Source organism: Mus caroli, unplaced genomic scaffold (genome assembly GCF_978045245.1).
Source record: "Mus caroli unplaced genomic scaffold, Mus_caroli_1 scaffold_13, whole genome shotgun sequence".
In the NCBI taxonomy this organism is placed as follows: Eukaryota; Metazoa; Chordata; class Mammalia; order Rodentia; family Muridae; genus Mus; species Mus caroli.
The window spans coordinates 12516831-12541106 of record NW_028227268.1 but is presented as its reverse complement, the minus strand read 5'-3'; the positions used below and the strand labels follow the sequence as shown (position 1 = coordinate 12541106).

The 24276-nt window shown below is 47.7% G+C and overlaps 1 protein-coding gene across 1 annotated transcript in view; it reads right to left on the bottom strand.

Moving 5' to 3' along the window:
- The window catches only part of Wipi1 (WD repeat domain, phosphoinositide interacting 1), a 37945-nt gene extending 15796 nt beyond the window's left edge, over nucleotides 1-22149 (bottom strand). The window contains exons 1-4 of the mRNA XM_021177768.2: nucleotides 21971-22149; nucleotides 16726-16808; nucleotides 14662-14831; nucleotides 7506-7602 (exon numbers count right to left, since the gene is read on the bottom strand). Coding sequence (XP_021033427.1) covers nucleotides 7506-7602; nucleotides 14662-14831; nucleotides 16726-16808; nucleotides 21971-22050 — 430 coding nt within the window. The 5' untranslated portion in view covers nucleotides 22051-22149. The remainder of the gene's footprint in view (nucleotides 1-7505; nucleotides 7603-14661; nucleotides 14832-16725; nucleotides 16809-21970) is intronic.
- Nucleotides 22150-24276: the final 2127 nt, after the last annotated feature.

Here is a 24276-nt window from a genome sequence, read left to right as displayed (position 1 = left end):
CAAAACAGCACAGAAGGGGCAGAAAGATCGTAAGTAGGGAGAGGAGCGCTATAAAATGCTGTCTGCTGGACGTGACATGACAATAGTACTCACGAACTCATCACAGACCCGCACGAGACTCATGTAAGATCAAGCCAACAGCATCAGTCAACATTCCCATAGGGTAGCACCAATGGACTCAGTAGGTTACCCCCCCCCCCCAAAAAAAAAAGACCTGAAGCAAGGATTGAGAAATGAAAGAGTGAAAACAAAGATATTCTCTTCTATTTTTTACAAGGTGGAAACAATTCATGTGAACCAACTAATGGGGGTATACCATGTCCTTCCAACAGGATGGTCTTTGCCAATAAGAAGACCTGAAGCCAAGCGTGAAGTGACGGAGATGAGCCCTGGAGACAGCAAGTAGAAGGCAGTCCTGAGGGACCACATGAAATGGTCAGTGCAGGACAATGTTTAGTGACAGGAGGAAACTGGGCCTTACCCACAGCTAGGGGAATATGAGGCGGCAGCTGAGAGGCATAGGATGCCTTGGGGGAAGGGTGCTGAAAATGTTCTAAAATTAAACGTGGGTCTGATGAGACAGCTCCGTGGGTAAAGGCGCTTGCTGCCAAGCCTGACTACCTGAGTTAGATCCCAGGAGCCACATGGTGGAAGGGGAGAAGTGACTCGTGGAAGTCGTCCTCTGACCTCCGCATGTGTGTGCAAACAAGTGTAATAGAATACACACAAGGACCTCCACATGTGTGTGCAAATAAAATCGCAACAATGGCTATACCTTTCTGTACATACAGCAAAGCCTGTTATGTACTTCATTTATCTTTTTATTTTTATATATGAGTGTGTGTGTGTGTGTGTGTGTGTGTGTGTGTGCATGTGTGTGCCATGTGTGCACAGGTGCCCCAGGGAGCCAGCCAAGTCACCCTGAAATGGGGATTAGGAACCACACACTGGGGGTCCTTTGGAAGAACAGCAAGAGGTTTTAAGTGCTGAGCCATCTCTCCAGCCACAGACGGTTCACTTTAAATGACTGGATTCTATGATATGTGCATTGTATATCAACACAGCTTTGGGTGGGTAGAATTAACTTTGATTAGTGTGTGTTAATTATACAGCAATTATGACCATCTCCTGTAAACATGAACATTCTAATATGTCCATCTCACTGCTGTCTTTTGTTTTTTTTTTTGTTTTGTTTTGTTTTTTGAGACAGGGTTTCTCTGTACAGCCCTGGCTGTCCTGAAACTCACTCCATAGACCATCTGGTCTCAGACTCTGAGATCTGCCTGCCTCTGCCTCCTGTGTGCTGTGCCCAGACATTTTCGATTACCCATCTTACCCTCCCCCACCCCTTTCTCTCTCTCTTTTATTTTTTAAAATGATTTATTTATTATTATACATAAGTACACTGTAGCTGACTTCAGACACACCAGAAGAGGGCGTCAGATCTCATTACTGGTGGTTGTGAGCCACCATGTGGTTGCTGAGATTTGAACTCGGGACCTTTGGAAGAGCAGTCAGTGCTCTTACCCGCTGGGACCAGACCTTTGCTTATCTACTTCCCCGATTTTTAAACTATGGAGAGCATCCTTGTGGCTGAGGGAGCCAGGAGTCTTTGGCCAAACACCTGTAATTGTCTTTTGGAATTTTAGGTCAGGATATAAATATCCCAGGGAGGAAGAAAGGCTTTAAGCTAACTTTGAATTTTTCTGTCACACCCTGTGTAGAATTAGATGTAGTTTCTCTAACAAGAAAGGAACAAAGGATATTGGTAAAGACAGGTGTCCTGTGACATTCAACCCCTTACTAGACAGCTTTGCTTCTGGGCTGGCACTCTGACACCCCACGTGACTTCAGAGAGAGAGAGAGAGAGAGATCCTGAACAGACCTGTGCAGATTTAATGAAGTGCCCAGCGATGCTTAACTCAAGTTCATTTGGTTGTCCATCCCATCTCATCCCATCCCATCCCATCCCATCCCATCCCATCCCATCCCATCCCATCCCATCCCCGAGTACCCTCCCCCACACTACCATCCAAGTCTCAGAACAGTTTCAACCAGCTACATGGATCTCTTTTCTGACTTGTGGAAATTGCTCCAGGTGCAGCCATGACAGCTTTCTGTTTCTGTCACTGGTGCCACATACAGTCATTTTAAAAATCAAAGTGGGCTCTTTCTTTGATATTATTTTCTAGTATAAAAGTGCTGGTGGCAATGCCCAGAAAACACAGAGAAGGGGAAAAGGAAAATAAAAATAAAAAGGCAGCCAGATTTGAAACTCAGGTTTTCTCTCCTTTCAGCATTTGACCATTTTTCTATGTAGGCATGAGGTTTAAAAATTTTTTTATATTTATTTATTGGGGGTATACTGGGGAGACACACATGTGCCAAGATATGCATGTGGAGGTCAGAAGACACGTGGGAACCAGTTTTCCCTCTCTTTTGTGGGGCCCCAGAGGTCCATCTCACGTCCTCAGGCTTAGGGCCAAGTGACTTTACCTGCTGAGCCATCTCACTGGCCCAGGCAGGGGGTTTTAATGTGGCTTCTGGCCTTGTTTTAGACTTGACGCATATTTTTGTAAATAGCTGTTATTTTGCTGCGATTGTTTTGCCTAGAATTCCTCCACATCTGGAGAAGAAGGGCCCATTATTAACTCAAGCATCACATGACCAGAATCGTAAGGCAGCCCCTCCATCCTTCTCCGTCACATGCCAAACTTTAGGCAGCGAGCAGGAAGTGCTTCATAAAGCGTAGTTAATGCCTCTGAGGACATTCTCCAGGGATAGAGGCTGCAGCTCACTGATGCAGTGTGTGGAGCTGTGCAAGGCCTTGCACTCCAGCCCCACCACCACTTACTCAACACAATTTCCAATTTCCAGAGATAGAAAGTCAAGAAACCCACTGAGTGTGGTGTGGTATGGTGTGGTGTGGCGGTGCCTGCCTGTCAGTCCAGCACTTAGGAGACTGAGGCAGCAGGATTGCAAGTTTGAAGTCAGCCTGGGAGAATAAGACTTTATCTCAAAAGACTCAGAAGAGGGCCGGAGAGATGGCTCAGTGGTTAAGAACACTGACTGTTCCTCCGAAGGTCCTGAGTTCCAATCCCAGCAACCACATGGTGGCTCACAACCATCCATAATGAGATCTGACACCCTCTTCTGGTGTGTCTAAAGACAGCTACAGTGTACTTACATATAGTAATAAATAAATCTTTGGGCTGGAGCGAGCAGGGACTGAGCGAGCAGAGGTCGTGAGTTCAATTCCCAGCAACTATGTGATGGCTCACAACCATCTGTACAGCTACAGTGTACTCATATACATTAAAATAAATAAATAAATAAATATTTTTTAAAAAAGACTCAGAAGAAAAGAAAAGACAAAAGAAAAGAAAGAAAAGACAAGAGAAAAGAGAGGATTGTCCCATGTACTGCAAACACTTTTTGCTGCCCTGGTTGGAGATTGTTTACATTCCATCTGCAGAAAGGCGATGTGCTGGCCAACGATCCTGGGCTCTCTTGGATGAGCACAGGGATGTGTGATCCTGAATATTCCCTGTCTGTCTGAAGTGGTCAGTCAGTCTGTCTGAGTGGTCAGTCTGTCTGTTTGAAGTGGTCAGTCTGTATGACTGAGGTGGTCAGTCTGTCTGTTTGAAGTGGTCAGTCTGTCTGTCTGAGGTGGTCAGTCTGTCTGTCTGAGGTGGCCAGTCTGTGCCATCCACCACATCCAGCTGTTCTACCACTGGTAGGGTTTTCATGGAGATTTCCACTCTTTCCTGCTCAGGGCACAGACTGCTGGCTGGCAGGAAATTAACTGTCAGCCGGGTCTGGCCAAACTCTTTAAAGGAAACAGCCTGTCATCTTAGACACAAGGGAACAGGCATGACACACACACAGAGAAGGAAGGAAATTTACAGTCACCTTAGACACTGAGCAGCAAAGTAGCAGGGAATTCCTTACAGTCCTTCTGACCCCCAGCCCCAGATGGAAACACTCAGAGCTTGGGCAGTAAAGCCAGTGTTTCCATAGAAACGACAAAGTGTGCATACAAGAAGGTTCTGGGCACCCGGTGAGTCCTGCATGCTCTTCCCCGTACAGAGGCCGCTGATGCTTGCTGAGGGAAACGGATGTGTTGTCCTGAGAGGGGCTGCCGTCTGGGACGAAGGGGACTAGAGGGTGAGGCTGGCTCATCAGACAAGCACAGAAAGCACCTGGGCTTATTTACACGTCATGTCTGTCAGTTCTCACAAGTCGGAAACCATCACCCCAGCTCACTGCCATGAAAGGCAGTTCGGAGGAAGCAACGGTGGCAGCTGTGTGTTTTGGGTTTGAGACTATTTGGGGCTATTGGTCTAAAAGGACATTAGGTGTCTAAATGGATGTGCTGTGGTTAGCTTGCCCCCATCTTTTAGATCAACATGTCCATGAATCCGGTTGCAATGTTTATCTTTTATTTTTCTCATGTTTTTCAGCAGGGGGCAGGAAGCAGGGTCTCAACTATGTAGCTCTATCTATCCTAGAACTCACTCTGTAGCCCAGGCTGGCCTCAATTCACAGGAATCCTCCTGCTTCAGCCTCCTGAGAGCTGCAATTATGGGTGTGTGTCACCACTCCTGTGTCTAACTTTTCTTGAGATAAAAGTGATTCCGTTTTGGCAGAGGTTGGGCTGCACACTGTGATCCTGGTATTCAGGAGGCAGAGGCAGGAGGATCAAGAGTCTGAGGCTAGCCTGGGCTATAGTAAGATCCTGTCTCAACAAACAAGACTTAATCCCTTTCATCAAGAGCACAAATAACCTCTTGCTTTTAATTTATTCTCTCTCTCTCTCTTTTTTTTTTTTTTTTTTTTTTTTTTACCTCACTGCTAAACTTAAGCAACCAATGAGTTTTCTGGGCTGCAGAGAAATGACCACAGTCACACATTGCAAACCAACATTCCAGCCAAGGATAGACTACATACACAACAGTTTTCACCTTCCAGCCTGAGTTTTCTAGGCTACATCATCTAGGTTTGCACAAGGAGACTGTGAGGTTCCCAGTCACAAAGCCAACAAACGTCACGGTTCTGGCACTTGGTTATTACGGGACACATGTCTGTACATTGGATTAAAATTAACAGTAAGAATTGTTTCCCAGCCGGGCGTGGTGGCGCACGCCTTTAATCCCAGCACTCGGGAGGCAGAGGCAGGCGGATTTCTGAGTTCGAGGCCAGCCTGGTCTACAAAGTGAGTTCCAGGACAGCCAGGGCTATACAGAAAAACCCTGTCTCAAAAAAAAAAAAAAGAATTGTTTCCCTTTTCCTACGGTGGGCTGGGCTTCCACACTGAAGCTGCTCTGACCTGCAGCCACAACAGCCAAGACAGAGTGTGAGGCAGGAGATGGGTTGGCTGCACCCCAAGTATGCTGCTCTCTTTAGAGAAATGAGAGCCAAGGTGGAGCATAGCTTCTGTGTGCCGATCGTCCTTCCCAAACCCAGCAAGGTGCAGCTCAGGCCCTCTCCTCAGGCCTCTGCCCAGATTCGGGCATTTCTTATACCCACCACAAACACACAGCTTCTTTTGCGTTGTTACAGCGAGGGCGCTTCACCCCTTCAGGCCCTGATGGTAGGGCCTCTGCTTTCGACTGGCCCACATCAGCTGGGGTTGGGTTCCTGGTAAGCAGACGGTTTGTCTGTCCTTGTTGCTGGCCCTGGGCACCTAGAAGCTTTATGGTAACTGCTCTCCTAGATTGGTTCAACCCTTCATTCCCAAAATGCTAAAATGCTCACTGACTCCCTCCCTGGTGAAATGTGCTTCAAAGCCATTAGCTCATGGACTTTATGCTTTTTTTTTTTCCAGTGCTGGGGATGGAACACACACTGTAAGTGTTTGGGGTAGCCAGCCAAACACTTTACCACCACCAACATTCCCAGCCTCTCTCGGAACTTTGTGAAGGTCTTAACATCTTTTTCAAGACATATTTTCCCTTATTTATTTTCACATGTATGAGCATTTTGCCTGCATGTGCATGTACTGCATGTGTCAGAGGAAGGCACCGGATATTCTGAACTAGAGTTATGGAGGGCTGTGCACCATCACGTGGGTCCTGGGAACTAAACACGGGTCCCCTGGAAGGAGAGTGAGTTCTAACCACTGAGACATCTATTCTCCAGCTCCAGCCTCAGGAGCTGAGAGGGGACAGGAGTGGCCTGGTGCTAGGGAATGTATCAACAAGCATATGCGAGATCCTGAGATCCTTGGACCACACAGCCCTGAAGTCAACAGCAATGGGCATTTACATCATCAAGAAGAGAGGGAAATGAAATGGGGTGGGGGTGGGGTGGGGGTGGGGGTGGGGTAAGAGGATTGGCAATTAGCAGCAAGCCCCATGCCCATCACCTTCACAGACCTCACCTGGTTTAATTCTCAGTGTAGGCTGTTATCTCATTACGTTTATCACCAACAAGGAAACCGAGGCTCACAAACCCACTTGTGTGGGGCCACAAAGACTGAAATTTCATCAAAAGTCAAGGAATTGGGAAACTTAGAGTAAAATGAAGAAGTCATTTAGTGAGATTGAGTGCGAACCTGGCTTTTATATTAAACATTAATTTTTTCCTTAGAATGTTTTTTAGATTTTAAACTCTTATGTGTATGAATGTTGTGCCTGCATGTGTGTATGTGCACCATGGAAGTCTGTATGCGGTGCACCTACATATTTGTATGTGTGTGCATGGTACCTGTTGATCTCAGAGGAGGGTGTCTGCTTCTCTGGAACTGGAGTTACAGATAGTCGTGAGCCACCACTTGGTTACAGGACAACACGTGCTCTAATTGATGACTTAAAAATATTAACCTGGGTTGTTAGATGGATCCACAAACTGCTATGGTATGTGTGTGTGTGTGTGTCCCTCTTGGTCACTTTCAGCTCAATGAATTTGTAAGATGTCAATCACCTGGGAATTCATCCTACCACATACAAGCTCCTCCAATCTTAAACACCAGAAACTTAACACACAACATTAAGTCCTGAGACTTTAACCAAATTTAGTATTCCAGCATATCACCCAAATTGAGAATTCTATTTTTAAAAAATGACGTAATAAAACACCTTCTTTGTAGTTCAGATGGTCTGGCTAGTTAACCAGGCAGACATACCAAGTCCTAACCTGCTTCTAATTATCACACCTACTCTGTAATGAACAGTCACAAAAAAGCATTAGGGGTAAACACCTTTCAACATTGGATACATGGAATCTCCCACGCATCTGTCTGGCATGCCCCGGCCCATTTGCTTACATGGGTCTCCAAAGAAGGATGCTTCTCATGGGCTCCCAGGCAGGCTGCACAGCCTTCCAGCAGGGGCCACAGATTCTCATAAGTCCATCTGTCTCTATTCAAATGTGTCTTCAACTCAAACGTCATAAAGACCCCAAAGCATACCCCAGGCTCAGGGTTGTCAGGCCAGGTGAGAAGATAGCTTAGGAGTGAAGCATCCTGGGGAGGGGAGAGGCTCAGGTCTATTACTGGGACTCACCTGTTGGGTTTGAGGGGATATCCAGGAGGGTCTTCAACAACTTCATATCCTTAATGTTGTGGATATAGATGGATTCTTCCAGGCAGACCAGCAGCCTCTGTAATCAGACAGAGCCATCAGTCTCCCTAACAGAGCCCATGAAAAGAGACCAATAATTCTTGATCTTGTTCCTCTCAGCCCTCACTAAAGGAGCCCTGCCTAAAGGAGGAAGAATGGTAACGAAGCCCTTTGAAGGTTTTGCTTATGAATGTAAACAGACACAGCCCACGGAGCTGAACAGATGCTAAAATACGAGATCCTAGATTTTACTTATGGATGTATCCCTCCCTCCCTCTCTCCAACTCCCTCCCTCCCACCATGTCTTCTCTTCTTTCTCCCTCTTTCCTTCCTCCCCTCCTTCTTCCTCCCCTCTCCTTAGAATACGATGGTTCAATGAACCTCTTTTGCTCCATTCCCACACTCAATGCTGGTGACTGAGTTCTCCCTCTTACCCAGGCTTCTCTCTACCCTTTGCATCGGCCAAACCTTAGATTTTATCCCTTTCTCTCCATACAGATTGTACACCACTAATTCAAAAATCCCAACATGCTCCAGTGAAGTTTGAGCAATGACGCTCGAAGTCTTGGATTTTTTTTTTTCAGATTTGGTAAAGTTTGCGTAAATATTTCAAATTATGAAAAGCTGAGATCTGGTCTGAAGCATTTGGTACCCTAACCTGAGATGACCCATCCCAGGTCCTTTCCCCTCCCACTCTTCTCTAGACCTCACTCCCCACAGTCCACAGTGCCCATGAAGATATCCCTCCCAGCCCTCCATTCCCACCCCTGAGGCACAGCTCCTCCCACGGGGCTCTTCATCCCACCATGGCGACCACTCTCTTCCCTCTTCTGCTGAATGCATGTTGGGCTCAGGACTGGTCCCAAGGTGGTACCCTATGTTTAAAACACTGTAATAAGGACAGAGCACCATGCAAGTGGAGGGGCGGGGTGCTCTGTGGAGGTCCTGGGAGGGCACTCACTTCAACAGCTCTTTCTATATCCCAAGTAGCTGCCTCTACCCCTGCACAGCCTCACTCAGCTTCCCCAAGGCCAGTGTGGCTCAGCCCAGAAGAACATCAGCCCCCCAAGGACCAGTCCTTAGTCTCTTCCTGGAGAGTGATTTGGGGTGTCTCTGAACAAAGACTCAAGCGATAACTATGCACACTCAAGTTTGTGAGGCTTTGCTTTTGGGCCAGACACTTGGAATCCAAGGTTCATCTGCGGGAAGGGCAGATCACTAAACATTATAAAAAGGCTGCAGACCCTCCTCCAGGAAAGCCATGTGTTCTCAATAATGGGAAATTCTCTACTGGGGATTGTACCCAGGGTCTTGCATATGATAGGCAGCTGCTCTGCCACTCAGCCCCATGCCCAGCTCTCTTTGTGTTTTGTATTCTGACATGGGATTTCACTGAGTTGCTAAGGCTGGCCTCGGATTCACTCTGAAGCTGGGACAACAGTGCAGAGACACCCGGCCCCTCCCTGAACCCTGACCCCACCTGCAGACACGCTTCTCTATTTTAATTGAAACTCTGCCCATAGTGCTAAAGCTGTGTAGAAGTCAAGAAGGCGGATTTCTGAGTTTGAGGCCAGCCTGGTCTACAGAGTGAGTTCCAGGACAGCCAGGGCTACACAGAGAAACCCTGTCTTGAAACCCTTCCCCACCCCCCAAAAAGAGAAGATTCTAACTAGATTTCAAAGTTGGGATTAATGAGATGGCTCTGTGGGAAAAGGGACTTGTTCACATTGGAGGACCTCAATCTGACCCCGGGAACCCACATAAAGATGGAGAGAATCAACTCCACACACAAAGCTGTCCTCTGACCTTCACATGCTTTTTGTGGCATATGCACATCTGCCATTACACACATGCGCGTGCACTCACGCGCGCGCGCACACACACACACATACACACACAAGCTTTAAAACTCAAAAGGGGGGTGGGGCTGGAGAGGTAGCTCAGCAGTTGAGAGCTCTTGCTGCTCTTGTGGAGGACCTGGGCTGGGCTCAGTTCCCAGCATGCACATGGCACAGGTGTCCTCAACTCCAGTTCCAGGGGACCCTAGGCCCTCTTCTGTCCACCTTGGGCACTGCATGCATGTGGTGCATGAACATAAATGTGGGCCGAACATTCATACACAGAAAACAGTTTTTAAAAACCCACTTTAAAATAAAATTTCAAGGTGGGTGGCAGATGTTGCCACGTCTCTGGAAAGTAGCTAGTCACCTGGTCACCTGCCAGCCACACCACGGTTTGTTTTTGTCCTTTCTGTGTTTGTTTCTGTTCTCAGTTTCTGACAGGCCCTGGTATCCCCTTCCAGCTCTGTGCCCAGTCCTCAGGAGAGCCAGGCCCTGACAGGTGCATCCTGTAGGAACGTCACCGCCTTCAGGCTAGTCTGACCCAAACAGCATGATTTCAGTGCTGTTGGCTCTGTGGGCTGCTCATCTGGACCCCATTGGGTCACCACCATGCAGGCCAGAGACAAGAAGGAAAAGGGAGGGAAACATGAAATGCAGAGAAGGAAAGAGGAGGTACTTGTCCTGAGTCCCACAGGAGCTGGCTTCTGGGACAAGCACAAGCTAGAGACTGCTCAGTCACACCTGCCTTGCCTTCAGGTAATCATTGCCATTCACCTGGTAGCCCAGGCTGGCCACAAACTCCCTATGCAGCTGGGCATGACTCTGAATTTTTGGGTCTCCCACCCCCACTTCCCAGAGCTGGGGTTACAGGCGTACCTCGCCAATTCTGCTTCTCTGTGGTGCTGGAAACTGAACCTGGGGCTTTGAGTATCCTAGGCAAACACTCTGCCAGCTAAACCACACCCCCAGTCCACTTAGACTTCCATCCTATGTTTTATAGGTAACTAATCCTTTTATCAATCAAAGAATCAGACAGTTAAAGGATCTGCACCACAATGGAGCCTCAAAGGCTTCAACCCAATCAATAATCAGGACAACAGGCGGCAGATGGCTAAATAACCATAAAAGCTTCCAAAGCTAACGACATCTAGTTTATGGCTGTCATTCAAGAAGATACACATCTGCATTAAACATAATAGGAATGACGCTCACTGAAAATGGCATACCAGGACTCCTGAGCATCTCCTCTGTGCATCTTCCCTGGTCATACTGACTCATGTTCTCTCTCCAGCATGGCCATTGCTTGGCCAAGCTCACCACCTCCTCTTGGGGCAGGCTGGCACCTATACAGATAGGTTGAGTCTCTGACAGTCGGTCTGTCCTACGAACTGCCTCAGGACATCCTAAAAAAATGAGGAAGAACCCTTCTGGTCTTGACCCTAGGCAGTAAGATTTATTGTGCATGTGGTCTTGCCTCTAAGAATGGCATACCTGAGACTAGGGTGTGGTCCCCCTGGGTCAGCTCTTAAATCAGCAGGTGAACCTGACCCTCTGCTATCAATGTGGCTCTTCCTGGTCGGCCAGCTACTCAGTCTCACGGTTCTGTGTTCGTGGCTGACACCCACTTCTTCCCTGCCACACAGGGAAACCTAGAACATCATGCAGGCAGACCCAACGGTCTATCTCCTAGCCCTTGGGTTTTTGTATGTGTTTTGGTTTGTGCGAGTGTATTTGTTTTTGAGACAGGTTCTCATTGCAGCCCCGGCTTCCGTGGAGTTTGCTATATAGCAGAGGATGGCATTGAACTTCTCATCCTCCTGCCTCTACGTCACCAGTGCTGGGATTATAGACATGCATCATCACACCTGGCTTTCTGTGATGCTGGGGACTGACCCGGGGCTTTGTGCAGGGCAGGCAAGCACTCGTACACCAGCTGACCTTTATTCCTAGCCCTGAAAGCAAGGGCTCTGTTTTGTTTGTTCTGAGACAGATTTGCACTCTATATAGCCCTGGCTATCCTTTGCTGTGCAATTTTCCTGCAGTGGTCGCCGGTGCGTTAGGATTACAGGAGTACACTAGTAGGCCCTGTTTGGAAACATGGATTTTTGTTTCTTTGTAACTTCTTATACAAATCTCTCACTTTCCTTGATTTTTAGAAAGGAGCCACACGTCTGAAGACCTGACACTGACAGGATGACTACTGTATTAGTTAGGGTTTTACTGCTGTGAACAGACACTATGACCAAGGCAAGTCTTATAAAAAAACAACATTTAATTGGGGCTGGCTTACAAGTTCAGAGGTTCAGTCCATTATCATCAAGGTGGGAGCATGGCAGTATCCAGGCAGGCATGGCACAGGAGGAGCTGAGAGTTCTATGTCTTCATCCAAAGGCTGCTAGTGGAAGACTGACTTCCAGGCTACTAGGGTGAGGATCTTATACCCACACCCACAGTGACACACCCATTCCAACTAGGTCACACCTATTCCAACAAGGCCACACCTTCAGATGGTGCCACTCCCTGGTCCAAGGATATACAAACCATCACAACTACTGTAGAGCAATGCATGCTGTGGTGGTTTGAATATGATTGGCCTGGGAAGTGGTACTATTGGGAGGTGTGGCCTTGTTGGAGTAGGTGTGGCCTTGCTGGAAGAAGTGTGTCACTGTGGGTGTGGGCTTTGATACCCTCTTCCTAGTTGCCTGGGAGCTAGTCTTCTCCTGTTTGCCTTTGGATGAAGATGTAGAACTCTCAGCTCCTCCCTCACCATGCCTGCCTGAATGCTGCCATGCTCCTGCCTTGATGATAATGGACTGAGCCTCTGTACCCATAAGCCAGGCCCAACTAAGTGTTGTCCTGGTCATGGTGTCTGTTCCCAGCAATGGAAACCCTAACTAAGACACACGCCTACCCAGTGCCCTTTGCCTTTCCCCTAACCAGGTGTTTCCACAGGACCTGCGAGACCTCCTTGAGGCAGATGAATCACCTAAGCCAAAATTAAGTCCAAAGACTGGCACCTTTAAGAAAAGAAAACCCAGAACGCCCTCCCGATCGATCAAGTCACCTTGGAAGGCAAAAGGCTTAGCAGCGCTTCTCAACCAGCAGGTCTCATATCAGATACATACACTACGGTTCATAACAGTAGCAAAACTACAGTTAAGAAGTAGCAACAAGAATAATTTTATGGTTGGGGGTCATCACAACGTGAGGAAGTGTACTAAGAGGCCATAGCACTAGGATGGTTTAGAACCATTAGGCTAAGGGAAGGCACAGCCGTTATACAGCTGTTAGCTCCGGCTTACTGCTAGCTCCGGCACTAACTGTGAAGTTCGGCTGCCTACATCTGTGTCCTCTAGAAGATGGGGGTGAGAGCCTATAGTTAATGAATGTTCTGGGGAGTGGAGGTGCTGCCTAAAGTCTAACAGACTCAGACACAGGAGCAGCCCTTCCTTGCCTCATGCTAATGAGACTACCAGCGAGGAAGAGCAAAATCATGCCAGCAAATTCCATAGGGACTATGTGACAGCTCTGGGTGTGATAACACTTGACTATGTCAAATAAGTCTTGAAAGTTATTAGTTAATTATTGAAAAGTTATTAATATTAGTTCGGATTCAAAAAGAAGAAGGGGGAAGAGGGGAGAAGGAAGAAGAGGAAGAAAAGGAGGAAGAGACAACCACTGTCCTTAAGGAACGCCACTTTGCCCGCTCCTGGGAATACAGAACAGAGTAGAAAACTGCATATCCCAGGAAGGGCCTCCTGGTTTATCCACTTATATAACAGTCAGGCAGGAAACAAATGCTCAGGAGCTCTCTTCCATCAGGTTTCATAGCAATGAACAGAACTGCCCCAGCCCCTGCTCTCAGGGGACGTAAAACCCAGTCACTCCAGGGAGACTGTGCTAACACACTAAACACAGCCTAAGTGTTAATGCTTTTAAATGGCATATCACATATGCGAGATGAGAGGAGATCCTTTCAGCAGTGAAAACTCTGGAAGAATACATCCTTAAGGGCTAGCTGGAGAAACCGTGGGTCTAGCTCAGTGATAGAGTCCTCAATTAACATACATGATGTCCCAGGTTGCCCTGTGTGGCAGGGAAGAAGTGGGTGTCAGCCACAAAAACAGAACTGTGAGACTGAGTAGCTGGCCGACCAGGAAGGGCCACATTGATAGCAGAGGGTCAGGTTCACCTGCTGATTTAAGAGCTGACCCAGGGGGACCACACCCTAGTCTCAGGTATGCCATTCTTAGAGGCAAGACCATGTGCACAATAAATCTTACTGCCTAGGGTCAAGACCAGAAGGGTTCTTCCTCATTTTTTTAGGATGTCCTGAGGCAGTTCGTAGGACAGACCGATTGTCAGAGACTCAACCTATCTGTATAGGTGCTGGCCTGCCCCAAGAGGAGGTGGTGAGGTTGGCCAGGCAATGGCCATGCTGGAGAGAGAACATGAGTCAGTATGACCAGGGAAGATGCACAGAGAAGGTGCTCTTCGCCCAAGATCCCAAGTTCTGCTACACTATCTCTAGCATTCGATTCTTGCTTTAGAGACTTGGTTTTGTTTTGTTTTATTTTGTTTTGTTTTTTTTTTAAAGACAGAGTCTTGTGTATTATGTAGTCCAGTCCAGGCTCAAACTTGCCACATTGCCAAGAAAGATGGCTTTCTGATTCTCCTGCCTCTACCTCATGAGCTCTGGCATCGCCGGCTCCCTCCTGAGTTTATCCTGGTATCCCAGGCTCACACCACCATGCTGCTCTGTCTGTGGGCGCTGGGGGTCAAACCTAGGGCATTCCACCAACTGAGCTACACCTCAAGGATGTTCACCGTAGAAGCTTTTATTACACTGATTTATTTCTGTCTGTGTGTACACGCAAGTCTTGCATGTATGCGTTGGTCAGAGGACAACTTGAGGAGTCAGTTCTTGCCTTCAACCATGTGGGTGGTGGGGATTGAGCTCAGCTGACCAGGCTTGGTGAGCCATTTAGCCAACCCAAAGACATTCATCTTTTTTTTTTTTTTTTTCGAGACAGGGTTTCTCTGTAGCCCTGGCTGTCTGGGAATTCACTTTGTAGACCAGGCTGGCCTCAAACTCAGAAATCTGCCTGCCTCTGCCTCCCAAGTGCTGGGATTAAAGGTGTGCCCCACCACGCCCGGCTAAGACATTCATCTTTAGAGATGGTTTTCTTCTGCTCCAATTAACAGAAGGCTGGACATCTTGTGTGTATGTGTGTGTGTGTGGGGGGGCATCTCCTCACCTGTCGGTTGAGCCGAATAGACAAAATGTTGCTGGAGTAGCTGTAATTACAGATCTCAGTGCCTTTCTTGAAATGGTACACGTTCATCTGCCGAGGTTTTGTGTGACTGACCACTACCACCAGGCTGCTGGAGAAGAGGCGCTCCACGATATACACGTCAGGAATTTCATCTGGGGGGTGGGGGTAACAGAAGTGAGGTCACACAGATGTCCTCTGAGAGAACAACTGGCCTCTGTGACACTGGGTACCACACAGGCTAGTTTACAGGGTCTGGGTCTTGCTGATAGGTACCCTTCATCAGTAATGACCCATCCTGGCCCCAACAACAGGCTTTAACTGTCTCTGAGAATAACCCTCCCAGGGACCTCCTCAAATACCTAAAGCAAAGATTATGCTAACGACTGAGACGCTAGAGCCCCACCTTGAACACCATAGCATAGTATAACTACCCCCCACACACACATGCACACACACACACACACACACTGACTATGTATGAGCATATGTGTGCAAAACACAGCACATATAATGGAGATCAGCAGAAACCTTGCAAGAGTCAATTCTCTCTCTCCATAGTCCTGGGGAATGAACTCAGGTTGTGAAGCCCGGCATTGAACAACTTTACCACTAAGCTACATTGCCAGCTCCTTCCTTCTTTAAACAGAATTTTGCTCAATAGCCCACGCTGGCCTTGAACTCTCTGATATTTCTGCTTCAGGCCCCGAATACTGGGTTTTATGGGTGTGCACCACCATACGTGGTGCAAGAAAACGCTTCTGTACTCAGCAGGGAAGAACAGCAATAGGCCTCCAGAACACTAGACAGGCCTGTGATGTCTTTCTGAGGCCATCTTGCCAAGAGTCTTTCTTTTTTGTTTATAGGAAACCCCACCGGAAGTATGACATGTGACATATACACAGTAAAATATTCACCAAAATGATATGATAATAACAACATTTTGCAAATATATTAGGGGCCAAGGATGCAAGAGATGGCTGGGTGGGTAAAGTGCTTGCCATGCATAATGGGGACTTGAGTCCAAAGCCCTATGGGCTATGTAAAGCTGAATGTGGGTGGCAGCGCGGGTCTATAACCCCAGTGTTCTATGAGATTCGACATTGAGGGAGGGAGAATCCCTGGAGGCTTGCGGTCCAGTTGACCCAGGATACACAATGGCAGACAACAAAGAAATGTCTCAGATAAGGCAGAGGGGTAGAGATGGCACGTGTGAATGGCTACAAATCCTCTCTCACACATGTCTGTCACACACAGAGATCAAAAGTAAATACAATGTAAATAAATTAGGAGCCCCAATTATTGTTTACCAAACCATTTTCTTTTTCAAAAAATATGGAGGTGAAATATCTGTCACTGGGGCAACAGCATAAATTATTATCCCTGAGAAAAATCACAGTCATATTTCATACTCATTAGAAATACTTCAACATCTTCAATATGCGTTACGTCGATATGCTCATGTTACATCATCCAGACATATAAAACATGACCCTACTAAGTGAATGGTGTCACCAGGCTACAGAGGCACTGACAGCCAAAAGAAGCAACAGGTGACCTCTGGGTTGACAATGCCATAAAGTGATCACCATGAGCACAAATATATAGAAAAGTATCCACAGTATGAGGCCAAACAAGGGCTTTCTTCTTACAAAGCAGAAAATGTCACCCAAGTTATTGCCAAATTTCAATAAGAGCTCCATTGTGGCTTTTATACGAGACAATGGCTTGTATTCAAATCTGCACAACACCGGCTCTTTAGGTTGATGGCTAAGGCAGAAATCAGAGGCTCAAGTCTGAAGTCTAGGGCTGGGGTGTAGCCTTGGTGGTCCAGTGCTTTTAAGAGGCCCTGGGGCTCAATCCCCAGGACTCCAAAAAGAAGAAAATTAAGAGTGGGGGGAAAAAGATTAACATCTAGCCAGGGGACTTCATATCTCCACAACAATCCCTCTCTCTCTCTCTCTCTCTCTCTCTCTCTCTCTCTCTCTCTCTCTCTCTCTCTCTCACACACACACACACACACACACACACACACACACAGACACTTACTGCTTCCATGGACTTGGTCAAGCTGCTCCACAGAACTCAGAGAAAACAACTTGTAACCGGCCTTGGTTCCAATCGCTAGGGATCTGCGGAAGATAAGGATAACACAGGGATGACAACAGATCCCGCATCCCTCACCCCCAGGGCTGCTGAGCTGCAGGTAAACACACATCTTCAGGGCTGGGATCTTTGATAACTTACTCAAGACAAAGTATGCTCTGGCAGGCGTTCATGAAGGGAAAAGGTCAAAGGCGACTTTTTGAGAGACAGAAGCTGCTTGGGCTCTGTCACCAAGGGAAAAATGTTCAAGCTCCCTCAGGTCTTGTTTTCCCAGCTGGGTAAGCATAGGAAAAAAAGGAATGTTGAGGAGGTCTTTGTATCTACACCTCCACAATGCTTGGGGGAGGAAGCCTTGTCATTTGTCTGCAAAGACCTCTACGGGAGGATGAGTTATTATCGTGTCCATGCTCGCATGTGTACGTGTGTGCGTGTGTTCACGCATATACAGGGTTAGGGATATGTGCTGAGTGTCTCCACATGGCAAGGGAGCTCAATGGATAGGCAAGGCTGACTGGCTAGCCAGCCCCAGGGATCTGCTAATTTCCACCTCCATTTAATTAATTAATTAATTAATTAATTAATTAATATTAATTGTTGTTATTATTACTACTAACCTTACACACATTCTGGGGATCGAACCTAGGTCCTCTCGTCGACTTAGCTATCACCCCAGCCCCAATTTTAACCCATAAATAAAAGGGAGGCCTAAACCAAAGCGGCCTGCTTATTTTTTTCTCCCTCAACTTGATACAAGCTACAGATGACTCTGGGAAGAGGGAATCTTGACTGAGAAAAGGCCTGTCCATCAGACTGGCTGGTAAGCGAGCCCGTGGGTTATTTTCTTGATTAATGAGCAATACGAGAGAGGACTCGTCCTGCTGTGGGTGAGCTCCATGCCTAGACAGGTGGTCCCGGGTTGTTGCAACACAGCGAGATGAGTGAATCATGAGGAGCAGGCCAGTGAGCAGCCTCCCTCAGCCTTCTGCTTCAATTCCTGCCTCCAGGCTCCAGCCTGGAGCTCCTAGCCATACTTCCTTTCATGATGGATGGGAAGCTATCAGGCTAGCGAAGTCCTTTCCTCCTCACATTGCCTTTGGGTCCTGATGTTCATCATGGCAATGGAAAACAAACCAGGACACCAGGTATTCCAGGGAACACGGTGACAACAAAGGAGCGACAGGGTGTGACCGCAGTCCTGGATAGTTAATCAGAAGGACCCTATGTTTGAGGCCTGCCTGGGCTACATGACAAGACTGTATCCAGAGAATGGAAAAGAAAAAGAGAATACATTGCCCTAATTGGCACTTAAAAATGTCCTCTGGCCTCTCCTGCTTTGATCTCAAAAACAAAAAAAAAAACAAAAAAAAAACAAAAAACCAACCCGAAATGAGACCAAAACCTTGCACAGACTGCTCTCGGGATGAGCTGAGCGATGTGACCACAAACTCCTCCGCCCTAGGAATATGGAATGTGGGAATTGAAATGGGCCTTCCAACCGTCCAGTCCAGCTCCTTCTCTTAAACCAAATATATACCAAGCCGAGGTTCCTTCTTCAACGGGAGCATTATACTAAAATAAACAACTTACAAGCCCGGATACCAAGGCTCTTGTTTTGCTACCTAAAAAAGAAAAAGTCATGCGATCCCCCCGCCCCACCCCCTCCAGAATTCCCTTTTCTATACAAACTTTTGTTCTTTCCTGGGATGTAGAGCTACTGCCAGCTTCGAATCCGCTTTTAAGATGGCAGGTTCTAGGCCTTAGCCCTCCAACCTTGGAGGACTAGGATTTGGCATCCTGCACTGCCGATAAACACCAGCCCTTGTTTAAAAAAAAAAAAAAAAAAAAAAAAAAAGGAGGCAAAGAGAATCTTTGAACTCTAAAATACACTGGAGTGGTTACTATTTTGGGTTTTTGTTTTCTAATGCAGAGTTTTCATGTGGCCCAGGCTGGCCTTAGAAAATTCGCTAGGTATGGAGCCCAGAGCTTTATTCCTGCTAGACAAATGTCTACTTAGTAGCAGCCTCGGCCCTGATGATGGTTTTTAAGCTTTCTTCTTATTGGTGTAGGCACATTTAGTTGCCAGCTGAGGATGGAAAGCTTTCAATCAAGGAGAAAAGATACTTCAGAGCCCTGAAACAAAACTAAAGAGACCTGCAATCCCAGCACTTGGGAGGTGAGGCAGAGGCAGGAGGATCTCCAGTTAGCTGAAGGCATCCAGGGCTACACAAAGCGATCCTTTCCACCCCTCCCCCCACAAACCAAACCAAACCAAGCCCCACCAAACAAACTAACCAAATGACTTAACAATTTAAAGTAGGTGTCAAGGGCTGGGTTGATGCATAGTTTGGTAATCTGGATTTGAACCCCAGACCCCATGTAAAGATGGAAGGAGAAGGCCCAGCTCCCCAAAGTTGTCCTCTGACCTTCACATGCATATTCTGGCCAGTGTGCCACCCACCCGTCCTGTGTGCGTACACACGGTAATAAATAAGTTCAAAACCACCATTTTCAGGTGTGAGTCCTGATCTCGGAACAAATGGGTTTCTTCACTTAATGCTGGTGAAAGAGTTTCTGTTACTCATACTGCCTCTGGGGTTGTGGGTTACAGTGGTCTTTTCACTTTTGCCTCAGTAGTACCTAGGATTCCTCCCAAGGTGCTACCCTCAGCAGGGTCCAATATGTGACAAAAGGGCGTGGCTGATCACTCCTTTGTTTTAAATGATTGTTCTATGACCAGAAAAAAACTCCATATTAAGGAATTCAGATTTGTATCTTATGTTATCTCTAAGTCCTTTCTGTAAAAACAAAATTCCCATTACTACTCATAGAAGTGGGATTGGAGACAAATCTCAACCAGTATTCCAGTTTTAAAATACAGCTCAGGTGTCTAACCCAGTTACAAAGCCTTAGTGTGGTGGACACTGGTAAAACCCGACTCTCTTTATCTACCTTCTCTACAAAGACTGGATCTCCAACTCCGCTCACACATATAGAAAAAGACACACACCAATTCACCTAGATGCATCCAGCAAGGAAGACGATTTATTTTAAAATTCAATGTCATACCCTCCACGGCTCCAAGCAACTGACTGTGACAAGACCTTTTATTTATAGGCGAGGCAGAGCTGCCCAGCAGAGCCTTCATCCAGAAAAGCAGAGCTGACGGTGGGGACGGAGGAAATCAACTCTCAAAGCAAGTTACAGTTTTTGAAAAACAGCATTCTTATCTGGCTGTTACTCTGCATGACTTAATAACTAGAGTGGACAACAACAGTTGTTTTCCAAATCCAATAATTTCACAAAGTATGACTTAGCTGATTTATTACTTGTAAGCAAACTACCTCCCCCCCACCCCCCACCCCCACCCTTAACCTGTGTTCAATTGGGAAGGAAAACACTGTCCAGCATTTCAACAGACATTCTGGTGAACAGTGTTCCACAGGCAGTGCAACAGAACACTCTTGCAAAAGTGTCTTACAAAACGTCAGAATTGTATCTATTCTCTCATGCATTTAAGTCTCCTCTTAGGAGATAATCCCGCAAACAACTCAACAGGTTTAAAAACAAAGACATACTAATTCCAGTACCTGCAGGCTGGCATATAGCTCGGTGGTTGAGTCTTTGCTCAGGGTGACTGAGACATTGGGTCTTAGGCTCAGTAGTACCCTGCAGGCTCCCTACCCCCGCCCTGCTCACCCAATCACACAAGGAAATGGGGCTGGACTTGTCTGGCATGTATACGGTACCCTGAGTTCCATCATCAGCACTATACAAACAGTGTGATGATACTTCCTGTAATGTCAGTATTCCAGAACGCGAGCCAGGAGGATCAAACTTTGACATTCATCCTCCTCTACTAGGGAGCTTGAAGCTGTCCGGATTACATGAGACAACTTTAAAACCAAACAAGAACAAAATCCCAAGAAAATGCCACAAGGTACCCCACTTAATAGTTTGTGCATATTACATGGCTATGGCTATGGGGAGGTGTTGTAAGATGTACTTTTTTATTGTGGGTTGTGGTCAGAGGCAGCCTGAGAGTCACTCATGTAGCCAAGCTGTCGAGTTACTGGATTATATGATTACACACACAGATTTTTCAAACAAAGACATATTGTTCAGAGCAGGGGTTTTTCAAACAGAAACACAAAGGGAATGAAAACCAGGGCTGCTTATGGCCTTAATTACACCAACGAATGAATGTTCAATATTAGCATAGTTCAGCCAGCAGCAGCCAAGGCACAAGCCTGAAGCTGAGCCCAAACCAGGAACAGAGCAGAAACTGGTACAGCCGGAAGTGGGACACTGGGAAGTGGTCATCCCTGCCCTGATGCTTCAGGGCTCCACATTCCAAAGAGATTAATCCATATGGTTCCCCAGGCTGGCTTGCACAAAAACAGGGAAGAAAACAGTAGCTTGTGTCTTAAGATTCAATCCTGCAGATGCCTAGAACTCAGGCAAGCAATCCCTTGTTTATGGACCAAAGTCTAAACGTTGACCATCATAGTGAAACATTAAAAAGCCACTTAAAAGCAACAGGGTGGAGCGCCTGCTTCAGGGATGGAAAGCTGTCTGGGGCAGAGAAAGGGCTCCTGAGTTTTCCAGGAGATTCCTGGGACTGGGTGGACAGCGAGTAAACACAGAAAGGCAAATAAAGAAAAGCTTCCTATGGCCAAAGCGACCAGCCAAGATGCCCAGTGCTGGGGCTGGTCGGGCCACAGGAATAGGCTGACTGTTTGTCCGAGGCCCTGCCCAAATGCCACGTTGAGATATTCAAGGACAAATGGTAAAGTTTTTCTTCATCTTCCCGACTCTCTGCATCCTCCCTCTTGAGTAAAGTTGCACATTCCTCCCTTCCCTCACCTTTGTTTTGGTCCCTGATCTCCCTTTCGGTCACTAGGTGGCCCACACCAAGTCCCTCCCCCACATTCAAGGTCCCCCCTCCGCCCTCCTTGCTGACTTGTTTGGGTCACCCTAGCCGGCTCTTTCTGGCAGGAGCTGGCTGGCAGTCGTCTGGGTGGGCTCAAACCCCTACGGCCGAGCAACGCCGCGACACAGGCTGCCCTGCCGAGGTACCGTCGGCGCGCAGGCCCCGGCTAGCCACCAGTTGCGTTACAGGACAACACCCTTTGGTGGCGACATTCTGTCCCCCCACTTCCCTGGCCAGGGGGCTGGCGCCGTGGCTTACGTGCAGTCTTGGTTGAAAGAGAAGCAGCTGAGCGCCGCCTCCACTCGGCCCGGAGGGGCATCTGCGGCTTCGGCCTCCATCGGGGGCTCGACCCGAGAAGCCGCAGCTCTGAGCGGGGGACAGCCACCTCAGCAGCCCGCCCGCGCCGGCTCCGTGGGCCGGCTTGCCCCGTCGGTCCCGCCCCGGGCTCTCCTCCAGACAGACCCCGCCCACTCAGATACCACTTAGCTCCGCCCCTCTATCGTAAGACCCCGCCCTCGCACGATTCCCATTTAGCCCCGCCCCTCCTTCAGAAAATCAGCTGGGTCCTAAAACAGCCAGGCCACGCCCCTGCCTCAAGTACCGCCCCTCTCGGCTCTAGCCCTGCCTGGGACCTTTAGGACCCGCCCTACACATTTCCCACTTAGCCTCGCCCTCTCCAACTCCGGCACCTAGCCCCACCCCTTCACAGCCCTAGCTCCGCCCTGAGCCAACCAGGCCCCGCCCCGAGCCTCCTCCTACCTAGCTTGGTAGCCCCGCCCCCTCTCCAGGGTGGCCATCTCCCCACCCCGCCTCTTTATCATAGGGAACAGAACTGCTGACCGAACAGAGCCTTCGCAGACAGCCAGGATTGGCCATCAACTCTTTTAGTCAATCAATGGGGCTAGTGGGCGGGACAGCTGCTGACGACCCGCCCCCTAGTCGGAGAAACCGTTTGCCATTGGCCGAAGGTGCGCGAGGCAAAGGCAGCAGGCCACGTGGTGGTGTTTTCATTGCCAGAGCGTCCAGAGGGTGAGGAGGAGGAGGAGGAGGAGGAGGAGTGGAGCTGCAGGCTTCAAGCCTGCCTTAGCGTCGGGGACAACGCCAAGGAGGCGGGCAGACGCCTGCTTCCTTGCCCGCCCGCTAAGCTTACAGCAGTTGTAGTTGAAATCAGTAGACATCAAAGTCCAGCCCTTTTGGAGAGCCCTTAAGCTTCTCGGAAAAAGATCCCCAGCCGATTAAGAAGCCACATACAGCCCTACAGTTGAGAAAGAGCTCTTGCTAACCCCGACCCTTACATTAACAATATTACCTGGGTATATTCCTACCCGATTTACTGAAGACCCGGTTAAAGCACTGGCTAGACTATACATCTAAAACCAACAATACACAGCGGCATGTGAAAGGGTCTTCTTTCAGGACTTGTTATCACACAACTTTGCTCAGCAGTATTTGACCAGACATTCGATTTGTAGAAAGGACAGAAACTAGAATCGTGTACAAGACAGTACAGCTTGAAGCTCATGTCGTTTGAGATGCATTCTGAAGCAAACCGGAGATTTGCTTCCCAAGCTTGTGTACAATTGGTTGTGAGGTGCCTGGTGTGGGTTCTGGGGAACAGAATTCCGCTCATCAGTAAGAACACCGCTGAGCCATCTCTACAGCCTCTGAAATCTTCATCATCGCCATTATTATCACTATGATGATGATAATGGTGTCACAGTTCTGTAGATTGTGGCAATTCGGTTCATATCCAGCCACCTTGTTTATTATTTATTTATTTTGGATACATTGTCTCAAGCTATAGTCCACCGATCCTCAAGCACTTGGTAACTGATCCTCCTTCCTTGGCTTCCCAGGTTATAGGATCATGGCGTGAACCATCATACTCAGCCATGTTTCCCCAATTCCTGATGAAATGATACATAACATGTACGGATATTTAGAATGGATGAACAAGAGAGCCTGTTTTGCATAAGCTTTTCTTATTGATTGGTTCTCCTGTTTGGGTTTTCCCAGATAAAAATGTAACAGTTTACTTCCTCAAGTCCACTGCTCTGTGGACTCACGGATCTGGCCCTGATGATTGCTCTAGGGTCAATTGTGAGTCACCGTATAATCCAACCCCAGAGTAAAGAATTGATGTTTGGATGTTTTGGTCATCTTAGCAAGCTTTTCAGTCCTAGTTGCATCTCCCCCTCCCACCTCCCAGCTCAGCTCAATGCTGCCATCTTTTCAGTTTGGTTGAAAGAGGAAAGAGCCTGGCAGTCTAGATGCTAAGCTTTTGGAAGTAGTAGATGAAGTGCACACTATGGTTTTAAAGTGGGGCCTATTATCAGTTTGTTAATTAAGCAGTTGGACTTTGAGGAGGCAGCGATGGGAGCCGGGCTTAGTTTTTGCCTAGGAGTGTGTCATGATAAAAGCCAGTGTCATGGGCAGATAAACTTGGCCAGTGTCTGCAGATCAAATTAGAAGGCTTAGAAGTCTTTAGGGAACTAAGATGACATTCTGGGAGTGATGGAACAAGAGAACAGGCTAATGTGATGATACCAAGATCAGAAAGGTTA